The 12,061-nt window shown below is 33.9% G+C and overlaps 1 protein-coding gene across 2 annotated transcripts; it reads left to right on the top strand.

Annotated features, from left to right (window-relative positions):
* The first annotated feature begins 7,649 nt into the window (after positions 1-7,649).
* On the top strand, positions 7,650-10,379 carry LOC141825086 (transcription factor bHLH68-like). Of its 2 annotated transcripts, XM_074712476.1 has the most exons (8): positions 7,659-7,724; positions 7,804-7,964; positions 8,092-8,404; positions 8,542-8,619; positions 8,816-8,881; positions 9,121-9,186; positions 9,423-9,485; positions 9,964-10,379. In XM_074712476.1, the coding sequence occupies exons 2-8, from the start codon at positions 7,810-7,812 to the stop codon at positions 10,108-10,110; spliced, it is 888 nt and encodes a 295-aa protein (XP_074568577.1). In that variant the 5' UTR covers positions 7,659-7,724; positions 7,804-7,809; the 3' UTR covers positions 10,111-10,379. The 2 variants fall into 2 exon arrangements, with proteins under 2 accessions (XP_074568576.1, XP_074568577.1); XM_074712475.1 differs by having other exon boundaries at positions 7,650-7,964.
* The last annotated feature ends 1,682 nt before the right edge of the window (positions 10,380-12,061 follow it).

The raw sequence follows: 12,061 nt of genomic DNA, 5'->3' as shown, positions 1-12,061 counted from the left end.
GCCAAGACTTCATGCCTAGCATCACTAGGACTTAACCTGTGTCTCCTGTAAACTTAGTTCAACTTAGTTAGTCAAACCACATACTTAACTTAATCCTAATTCCTTAATCAAAATTCTGATTCGATCAGCTAGTGCTTCCTACACTAACAAATTCTTCAAAGTGCACTTCAAGTTTGAAAACGTTGAAAAGGCATACTGAAATTTAATAGTTTCAAAAGACGCATTTAATCCTATTTTACCTTCTGAGACTTGTTGATTTTTCAATTTTTTTTCTCTTAATTGCATGTAATATTTAACATCTTCTTTATCTATAGCATCATTTCTCTCCTCTCTTAAATTAAATTAAATTTTAATATAAACTTACTTTAATCAACATAAATAATCTTCTAATTTTTTTATTTTTTATTTTAAAATTTTAATAAAATCAACTTTATTAAATTTATTTTTTATTCTTTTATAATTAGATATTAAAATAGATTTTTTTAATGTTTTTTTAATTTTATTTTGTATTTTTAAATTTTTATTAAAGTTGTAAAAATAAAAATAAAAAATTAGAAGACTATTATGCCGATTAAAGTAAGTTTAAATTAAAATTTAATTTAATGTAAAAGAAAAAGAAGAGAAGAATAATGTTGCAGGTAAAGAAGAGAGGAAAGAGAAGATATTAAATATTATATACAAATAAAAGAAGAAAAAGAGAAATAAAAAGTAGTGCTAGAGAGTTAAAACAGGATGGTGTCTCTTTTGAAAAATATGAAATGCGTCTTTCGAAAATTTATCATTTAAAAATAGACTACATTTGGATTTTTATTGGGCCGTAAACCCAAATGCCGAAGTTCTAAGCCCAAAAACTTGGACAATGCTTCTTTTTGTAAAATTTGATTAATTAATTATCATAGATTTAATCAAGTAAAAAATAAAAAATATTCCAAATTATCATAATAGTCTACGAGAACTAGGTACGAGCATTTAGCGAAAGCAGAGGAAAATTCCAAGGAAAAGTTTGGCATAAAAAAATGTTTTTTGAATTGGATTTGAGTGGCTCAGGACAAAAGGCTTCATTAAGAACCCTAATATTGGGCACGCCTTAATTAATTTCTGTTTGTTTATTGGAAAGGGAAGATGCAATAGAATTAATTTGGGGGCAAAGGCATTCATTACGTTTAGAAGACTAAGGTCAACACTATGTGGACTTTATCAATTTGCATTAAACTAATGATCATAAACCATTAATTAAATGTAACTCCTAAAAACAATCTGAAATTAGAAGGGTGAACATGTTACTTTGTTGGATTTGGAAAATTAATTATTTAAAGTTACATGCTCTGAAAATGATTGATCGGAACATAATGGATTAATTAATGAGGCATAAGATCCTCAAGGATCATTTCACGTGCTTAATGTCCAAAGTTTTCTTCTTTGGCATTATTTGAAGAGAATGATACTCGGCTTAGGATAAAGTCAATAGATTTAAAGGTTAAATCTAGAAGAATATAACCATTGTTATTAGCTATGCATCATTCTGAAATTTTAATAAGTTTGGATGCATCATGTTCATGTATTTTTAATCTTTTATTTGTGGTGGGGGCAAAAAGTTTAATTTGTTGTAATAGAATTAACTTTTTGGAGCATAGTAGATGAGCGATTGATTTTGATGTCGCACATAATAGTATAGCGATTATTTTAGAGGTACAAAATTAGAGGAGAATGGTAAAGAAAATAAGTATGAGAAGTTAGAAAAATGAAGAGAAGTTGCAATGGCGCTATCTCTAAGATTTTTATTTAAAAAAATTTTATTTAATAATCAACAATTATTTAAAATAGTTAAATATGCGACTCTAAATAAAATCCTAGTCTGAAAAGGTCAAAAATACCCTTAAATTTTAAAAATAAAAAATTACTATAAATAGTAAAAGATATGTTCAGAGCCTCTGAAAAGATATTAACTAACGTCTAATGGATTCGATAGTGGGTCAGTATGGATTCCACCTAGTATCGAATAGTGGCCTCTCAAAGAGCTTCGATTAGAAATTAATCGCGTCTTGTTTTGATACCTGAATCAAAAGTTGTGGCCCATTGAATTTCGACTCCTCCTGCGTTACTCCTACATTAGTCGTCCTGAGTTGAAAAGAACTTGTAATTGAGTTGATAGAAGTATCATCAGCATTCACCGAACAATGACTCAAGTGCTTCAACATTAAAGACATCAGAAGACTTCAAATGACTCGGAAGGCACAATCTATATGCATTATTATTGATCTTTTATAGTATTTCATACGGTCTAGTATTTTGATCTTTAAGTTTATTGTACTCGTCAGTTGGAAAATGATCATGAGATAATACAACCCAAACATAATCATCAACATCAAAAAGTACCTGATGACGATGATTATCGACACGATTCTTGTACTGGTATTGCTCTCATAAATAGCCAGTTTAACCAATGGCGGAGCCAGAAAGTATAATCTATTCGGGCTAATATTGATTGATTGTTATCTAACCGGGTTGATCATCCGTATAGGATCCAGTTGCTAGTGAAAAAATTATCAATGTTGATGCAAATGGGACCAGTTGATAAAGATTTGTCGTAGGATGCCTTACCATTGCATGTTAAAAAAAATGGGCCAGGGCTAAAGCCCGGGTAAATCAATACTTGGCTCCGCCCTTGAGTTTAACTTATGAATGCCCCGAAGATGCTCTGTCATCCTATACGGGGGACAGGGGCCAAATCTAACACCCTTGATATGTTCTGCCCATAGTCAATATCAAAACGATTCAAACTTGTGGGCCTATTTTTTTAATCTGTTATAGGCAAATTCTGTTTGAGGTAACGTCAAATCTCACTAGTTCGGTGAAGTTCTTGTCATATACCTCAGAAGATTGCCCAAACTCAGATTCACCACCTCGGTTTGACCATCTATCTGGGGGGTGGTAGGTACTGTTAAAGTTTAACTATATTCCCAATTTCCCCCTAAGCTCTTTGCATCATAATTTACGTCGAACACTTGGTCAAAATCAAGAAGTACTAAAATTGATGTCTTAGTCATCTTCTGCTTGACTAGTTAAAAATTAACTTCTGTCTTTTCAGACCATTTGAAATCATATCTCTTAAGACACTCAATGATAGGAGCAATTAAAGTGCTAAAGTTTCTGATGAACTGGCGGTAGAAAGAAGTCAATTCATGGGAACTTCTGACATCGTGCAAGGTCTTTGGCTGATGCCACTCCAAGAGTACGTCTATCTTTGATTATTCTACGTGAACACCATCAGTAGACACAATAAAATCAAGAAAAGATACTGATGTTGTAAAAAAGGAACACTTTTTCTTATTAACACATAAACACTCCGTCTTCAATTTTTCAAAAATAGTATGGAGGTGATCAAAGTATGATACCCACATTGGACTGCAGACAAGAATGTCATTAAAGTAAACCATTATAAATATTCCCATAAAAGGTCACAAGATCTGATGCATGAACATCATGAATGTGTTGGGCGCATTTGATAATCCAAAAGGCATGACTATCCACTTGTATAATCCTTGTTGAGTCTTAAACGTTGTCTTCCATTATCTTCACACCTTATTTTGATATGATGGTATATGCTTTTATGATCAATTTTTGAGAGGACCCTAAAATCGAATAGTTGATACAATATATCATCTAAGCGGGGGATTGAAAATTTGTACTTAATTGTAACTCTGTTGATAGTTCGGTTGTCGACACACATATGCCACGAATCATCTTTCTTAAACACTAGTAGAACAAAAACTGCACAAGAGCTCATGATCTCACGGATATCACCCCTTTCTAATCATTCCACCATCTGTCGTTGCAACTCTTCAGCTTCCTTAGGACTGATGCGATATGTTGGTCGATTAGATAAACTCGACCTCATAACAAGATAAATCTAATGTTGGATATCTCTCATAGGTGGTAGTACAGGAGGAAGATCCTCTGGCATCAACTCGACAAAATTTGCTAGCAGTTGTTGTACTTCTACTGGTAAATCCACGTCGATTACCAACACAGTAGCAAAGCATATATAGACTACGCATTTAGACTCCATCTCATTTATAAATCTAGAAATAAAAAATAAATTAGTATTCCATGACTACTGGAATTGAAGTAGTGTCTTTTCACTGTGGTACTACCTTTAGAGACTTCGAAAAGGCACTAAACGATATTTGATGGGTCCGAAAGTAGGTTAGTATAGATTTTATCCGTATCAAATAAAGGTCTCTAAAAAAACTTCGATTAGAAATTGATCTGCCTCATTTTGATACCTGAGTAAAAAAATTATGATCTATTAAAATTGGACTCCTCTTACATCACTCATTCTTATGAATTTTTACTTGATCAAGTGCAAAAAAAAATAATCTTAAACGTGAAAGTATATATAATTGATGAGAATTGCACATCTATTTTATTTAAGATGATATTGCGACCTGCATCACACATCTCTTTGAAAAAATTATTTTTCAATTAATGGTACCGTCTTTGGAGTTATTACTTTTATATTATGCGTACGATTATGTCAATCAATTTTGTCCCCAATGGCTTTCAGATCTTTGATTCGCCATTGGTCTCACATCAGGATCTAAATCACTGTTAAATCACATAATGACGATAATGGTCGAGTCGATCATACTGGTTGGATTTTATTATCTGTTAATCCTTTGTGTCACTCTGATAGTGCACCTAATTAATATCTCCAAAACACTAAACGCAAGGACAAAATAAAGAATTGGACGAAAGATGTATTTCTATGTTGAAAGGGGATGATTATGTTATCGCTTCTCATTTGCCCTTTCATTTGTCCCCTTCATTTCTATTCCTGTGGCTCCATCCTTGGAATCCGCCAACCTAGCGGCCCCACACGATTTCTATTCACGGTGAATGCGGGACTGGCCAGGGCATAGTGGTTGAAGGATTTGGAAACATGACACATTTTGATGTTATCGCATGTGCGCCATGAACCTTCGAACCGCCTACCTCATGCCCTCCCATGCCCTGACCAGCTGCTCCCGCCCGTGGGGGCATCCCTGACTGAATGCAACGTTGCAACTTTATTGGAGAAAGTATGAGATTTATGTTTATGTTAATTAATTAGTTGGATAGTGATCCTTTTAACGAGTAATATATATATTGTCGGTGAGTAGAGTAGAGCAGACTAGACCACTACTCTTTTGCATAAAGATGAAATCTATCATCCTAGCGGTCCCACACGGTCGGTCCCACGATCATCTATGAAAAGGTAAATCAAGAAACTGCAATTGATCATGCATTTTTTAGACGATAGATTTGCTTACATTAATGAACTCGACTAACTACATCATTAAATCCCCAATAAACAGAGAAAAAGAAGACTGGATAAAGTAAAATTTGGGAATTCTCAACATTCAAGTCCTGCAGTAAATAAAATATTAGTGCCGGAATACCACCAATCCCAGGCTGAGGAATGCAATTGAAGGAAATTGGGGAGTACAGTCCGAGGCTTTCTCCAAAAATGAAAGTTTTTTCACCATCAATCTCAGCAAACATAAAGCGTGCGACCAAGAAATTTTAACAAAGTAACTTTGTCCCCATTCTTGATTCAGCTTCAAGTACAAGGACAAGTTGACACTGGTGCTTAAAAAGAAGTCAGTGACTGTCATTATTTTCAAGGTTGAATTCAAGTTACATATTTGATGCAGGGTGATATACATGAGGAAACGAATTTTAATAGGTCATAATTTTTTATTCAGATATCAAAGTACGATCGGTTATTAATCGAAATTCTTTCAAAAATTTTTATTTTGTACCTGATAAAATCCGTATCGACCCATTTTCAAATCTATTCGACATCGTTTAGTGTTTGGTCTGTGGTTTCGAACTTATTTTTTTACTATTTATAATAATTGTTCATTAAAAAAAAATTAGTATTTTTGACTTTTTCATGTTAGAGTTTGATTTACTGTCTATTTATATATAAGTATGTTTAGCCGTTTACAGTAAATTTTGATTGATTGAATAAATTTTTTTTTGATAAAAACTCTAGAGGCATAACTTTCTATTCGTTTTTCTTAATTTTTCGAATTTGTTATCTCCACAACTCTTCTTCAAATCTTCCGTCTTCAAAATAATTACTATTCTATTCCACGTCACATGTCTAATTATTTGCCTAAACTGACCTGGCGGAGCTAGGGAGAATTGAACGGATGACTAATTATTCATTCATTTTGCAGTTTAATTAATTAATCAGGGTTTGAAATTGAAGAAACAAGCTAAGTATGGGTGAAAAATATCTTAAGTCTGATAAAAAAAATTCTGAGAGCATCGCCAGTAAGAAATTCAACCCCCAGGCCATTTTTCTAATCTGAGAGGATAAATACTACATCGATCTTTCAAGAAATACAATTCTGTATCGTGAGGATCTCACTCTTAAAGTGAATAATAATACTTCACCAAAAAAGCACCTTTCCAGCTCCCCCTCCTACATCTCCAGGGCTTTAGGCCGATCGATCAAATTCTTCCGTAGTTCCATGGATTTATCTCGCCATTTAAAAAGCTAAAAGAAACAACCTAAAACTGCACTGAGACAACTCACACCACTAGGAAGGAATATGAAAACGCTCACTACAAGACAAACCAGAGAGCTACTAGCTAATTGATGCAAACTCGTTTATTAATTAAAAAAACCTGCTCTTTAGAAAACAATAATAATAATAACAATAATAAGAATTGGTGGAAAGTGTGAGAAATAATTCTATATATAATAGACAACAATTGCTGAAGAGGACACCAGGCGTCCGACAAAGATCGCAAGCAGAGTACGGATTTCGCGAACTCAAATTCTTGATCCATCCCTGAAACCCGTCATGGGGCTCGGCTTTTGAGGGGGGCGATGGTAATTAATTAATTAAAGAGAATGTTTTGAGGATTATTACTGTTTAATTAAGGCATTTAATTTGGGGATAATTAGTTGATTCGGCTAGCAATTATTTGGATCTGGTATCTATTATTGTCTTTTATTGAATAGAGGCATGCACGCTTCATGCTTTTGTATTGTTATTGCGTGTGTGTGTGTGGCTTAAAGTGATTATTTCTTTATCAAAAATGAATTAATTCTTATTCAAGCAAAATATAATTAACGCTAGCTAGATGTTTAATTTCTTATCATCAAGAAATAGATTCTCTTTAATCTGTCAAAGTGAATGGAATTTTCTAACAAATGTAACAACTGTTAAATTGCAACAATTAAGAGATTAATTAATCGAGCAGCCCACCCCACCCCACTCCTAACAGTGGAATCATCTTTGCTCTTGTCACACTTTATCATCCTTGCTTTATCCCTTTTTTAATAAATTCGCTTGATGTCTTATCATGTCTAAATTTTATTCCATTAGATTGATCAGTTTGATATCTCAATATTAAAAAATTGCGTCTCAAATCCCTAAGCCTACGCTGCCAACCCTTGGACCTAACAATAAAATTTATTCACTCAGGCCCCCCCTTCTTAACTAAAGTCTCAACCCACTCCTGGTCTGAAAGCACTGCCATTCCCTTTTTGCGCAAGCTACTTTAATACAATATATATTTCAAAAGAAAAGTAAGCCCTAAAATGGTTTTTAAAAGGAGATAAAGAGAGTGAGGCAGCGTACCTCGAAACAAAAAAAGGCTCTATACCTCCATGTATTAAGCTTCCTCCTCCAACTCTCCTCGCTCAACACAATTATATTTCAGTTACGTTCCAAGACTGTGGACTATAAGTTTCTCTTCTGAAATTCAAGTTTACTTTGAGAGCTTCAATTGATGCAGCAGGTGATCATGGAGGGTAGTAGCAGTAGCAGTTCTACCGCCCCAACATGGTGGAGCTCGAGCAACATGATGACGCCCTTCCCGCAACCTCCCAATAATTCTGAGATGTGGCATCAAGACCATGGAAGCCAAGATTTACCAGAGTCGTGGTGCCAACTTATACTGTAAGAAAAAAGACTATACTTTCCTTCTCAATCGCTGAGATCTAGGGTTTGTGAACGAATTTGTTGATTCTCGCGAGTAGTATATATGTATGTAACTTTATCTGATAATATATATCGAATGATCCAGCGGAGGGTTTGTCGCAGAAGAAGAGAGACATGGGTTCAAGAAGATGGAGATTAATAATAGTTGTGGAGTATTACTGGATCAATTGCTACGCGAGCAGGTGGTGTTTCCGTCACCACTTGCAACACAAATAACAGGGTTTCATCAGCAGCAGAATGATCAAGTGCAGAGCCATGGATCATCCTCGTGGAATAAAAATCCTATTCTTGCAGCTTCATCTCCCCCGTCGTGCGTCACCACCAGTTTCAGCCCTCACAACATGCTGGACTTCTCACACAAGCCTAGGCAGCAAAGCGATGCTAATAACTCTTCTGAGGTAATTAATAATGAGACAAAAAGGCTTAAAATCGAGTTAATTAGTATCAGGCGTAAGGTTTCGTTCATATTAACTGATAAAATCTTACGACTTTTACTTATTAGCTTATACTGAAATGTCGTTGTATAATTATGAAGGGAAACAGCACAGAAACTGTTCCAGCTTTGAAGAAAGCTAGGGTTCTTGGGTGCTCTACTAAATCTACTCTTATCAAGGTCGGAACTCATTTCTGTATCCTACTATATATATATTAACATCATTTACTTAAAATCTGGCAAGGTTAATATGCACATATATATATATATTTATATCTTAGTGAACTCTTCTTTTAAATAGTTCCATAAAGATTCATATGCTGTTTCTTTTGCAATTGTTGATATGTGGGAATTATAAATTGGGATTTGGTTTCAGGTGAGGAAGGAGAAGCTAGGTGATAGAATAACCACACTACACCAGTTAGTGTCGCCATTTGGAAAGGTATTTAATGCAGCTAGCAGCTTTTAATGGAACACAAATTCTATTCCCATTTCTGTCGCATTTAATGCTGCTTACATATTTACTCAATATTATCATCAAAAAAAAAAAAAAAAGAGAAGAGGATTTATTAATTACGGATCAAAATAAACTGTTAAACTGATCAAGGTGTTCTTGGCCACTCGATAATTAGCTTATTTGATGTTTCAAAAAAAGGAAACCTGACACGAACTCCTTTTTAGACTGACACAGCGTCGGTATTGCAAGAAGCCATTGGCTACATCAGATTCCTCCACGGTCAAATACAGGTCAACCAAATGTTTCACTCTTTTCTATCTATCTTTAACTTCCACACTGAAATCAAGTGAAGTTTTCTTTTTTTATATAAAAAAAAAAGAAAAAAAAAAAGAAAGAAAAGTGGGAGCTGTACATGCACGCAGGAAAAGGAAGGCATTATAGTATCCAGCATATTTCTTTGAGTTATTGTTGTCTTGTAGTAATATTTCCTGCTGTTCTTTGGTGCGTATTGTTTGTAATTTTGTAGGCTCTAAGCTCGCCGTACCTGCAGCAGCAGCAGGCCTTGAGGCAGCAGAAGCAGATGCAGCTTGTGAGTAATTATACTTATGCTGCTACCATTCCCCACAAATTATATAGCTCGCATGCAACTAGCTCACTAACGCATGCACTCAGAGTACTACAGACGCAAAAAAAAAAAAAAAAAAACACATGTAGAAGTCGATACCTTTCCTTTCAGAAAGAAAGATAGAACAAATTTTAGGTTATAGTATATAAATTTATTTGTAATTTTCAACCTTGAGATTTATTAGACAGCTGGGTCAGATTTGTGGATATATCACAAACATCTGGATCTGATCTACACTACATGAAAAGTATATATCTAAAGAATCTCACTGAAAAGATGCTTTATGTACGACAGAACTGAAGGCATCGGTTTGGAAAGAAAACTAAAGTTGCATTGCCTTTACAGCTTTGAGTCACACTTAATTGTACTCCTTTAGCTAATAATTTTATGCACTCATGCAATTCTTAAACTGTTGAATGATAAGTTGCAATTGTTTGATTAGGGGAACGATGATGCTGATGGCGACGACGAGACACGAAAAGACTTGAGGAGTCGAGGGCTGTGCCTTGTCCCGGTCTCCTTCACCATGCACGTAGGAAGCGACAACGGCGCAGATTTGTGGGCTGCTGCTCTTGGTGGAGGATTCTGATCCTGATCAGGATTCAGGATTCTGGAGGAGACACACAACAGTTTGCACATGTAATAGTTATGTTCTTGAAATTAACATGCATTCAATGCTTAGGGTTAAATGGGATCACATAAAAGTCGACATATGTGCATGATGGGGCATAGCATCATTAGCAGTCATTCTGCTCGAAAATGAAGGCTGATTGCTAATGATGTTATGGAAGCTGATTGATTGCATGGAACATAGCATGACATTTGGCAGACGACATATATCATCAGCAACATTAGTTATATTTGTTTTTTCTAGACTCTCCAACTCGTATATATTAATTAGTCTGCCATGCATGAATGCATGGCATGATATAACACTTAGAGAAGTGTAATTATTATTCAGCAGAATAGCAGCACTACTCTTTAATATGCCTTTGAGAGTATATCTTGATGTAAACCAGGCTTTTCATTCGAGCTCAGTAGTTTGAAACTCCATATATAGCCATTATAACTATATCGATCATTGTTTGTAGCTGTGAATTAGAAGAATAGCGAGTACACTTCATCTCAGGTGTTTTCAGACTATTATTTCATATCCTTTGTGCACCACAATAAAATCTATCTTAATTACTATACACCTATATCGACAAGTTTTTCCCCTTATTGCTTGATATAGGGGCATGTGTGTCATATTAAAGCATATTAATATATTAAGATAAATATGAGATTACCTATTTAAAATTTGTTGTTACTTAAACTATATTTGAGTCTAAATAGAGGATTAATTGATGGATTCCAATGTACAAAATTATGCTTGAATTGATTGGACTAGTCGAGCTGGGTTCCATAATAAAAAAAAAGTCATTGATAGGACTTTTTGATTATTCAATTCCACAAAAATATTCTCTACTTACCTCTCTATTAATTTCTTGGATCATAGGAGTTCGACAAGATAACTATAACAAGTTCTTAGATATGTGCATAAGTTACTCCTAGCAAGGATAATATATATCACATGCAAACATGTAAGCGTACGTGTTTAATTTGATACATGATAATACTTATAATAATGATATAGACACTTTTATTTCATGGACATATTTTGTTATATATAATTCTATAATGTGGTTTTTGCTATAGTTTGTCTACGTCTGTGAAAGTGTTATTATGGAATGTTTTCCTTTAAAGATGATCTTTTGCGTAAGGTAATTAATTCATTCTATCTCCTATGGGCCATTTTCTTCATATAAATATTTACCCTCCTTTTTATGTATTTATGATGTTTGTTTTTGAAAGAGAATAAAATGTTCTCTTTGTATGGCTAGGCTACCTAGTTAAACATATATAGCTACTTCCTCATTGCTTACTTGTTCTCTTAGTATGGCTAAACTCTTTTTAACAAATTCTTTGGCAAAAAAAAAAAATCAGTTAATATAATTATTGTTAGAAAAAAATATCATAAAGCAGTAATTTATTATTAATGGTCTCAGCTAACTAGATATTCAAATGTGCAATAATTTATTAAGGAATTTAAAGCTTATGTTAGAGTAAATAATTTAGAAAATTTTAACCAGGCCACTCCTTATTAGTAAATTAAACTGTTAATAAAAAAATAAATAAATAATTTCTTCAAACTGCGATTCAGTAAAAGTTGAGTGGTAAACGCTGTCAAAAATCTTTTTGGTCTCCAATAAAAACTCAGTAAATATAGGTTTAAAAACTATTAATTTGATTTTTAAAAGTACCTACAAAATGCTAAATATTTTATTTTCAAATAATCACTGTTTATCGATTAATCCGGCTCGTTTATCAAATAATCCTCGCCTTCCGTTCCGTTTATCAAATAATCCCAGACTTTTTATTGTTGTAAATATTTCATTATTTTTATTATTATCAAATAATTCAGCATGTTCGTCCGCATTTCTTCCTCCTCCTCGTCTCGATTCTTCTTCTTACTCTTCCAGTACTCATCCTCACGATCA

Source organism: Curcuma longa, chromosome 3 (assembly GCF_044706935.1).
Source record: "Curcuma longa cultivar G26 ecotype Majalengka, Jawa Barat chromosome 3, ITB_CL_G26_1.1, whole genome shotgun sequence".
NCBI classification, from domain to species: domain Eukaryota; kingdom Viridiplantae; phylum Streptophyta; class Magnoliopsida; order Zingiberales; family Zingiberaceae; genus Curcuma; species Curcuma longa.
This window is presented reverse-complemented; position numbering and strand designations above follow the sequence as displayed.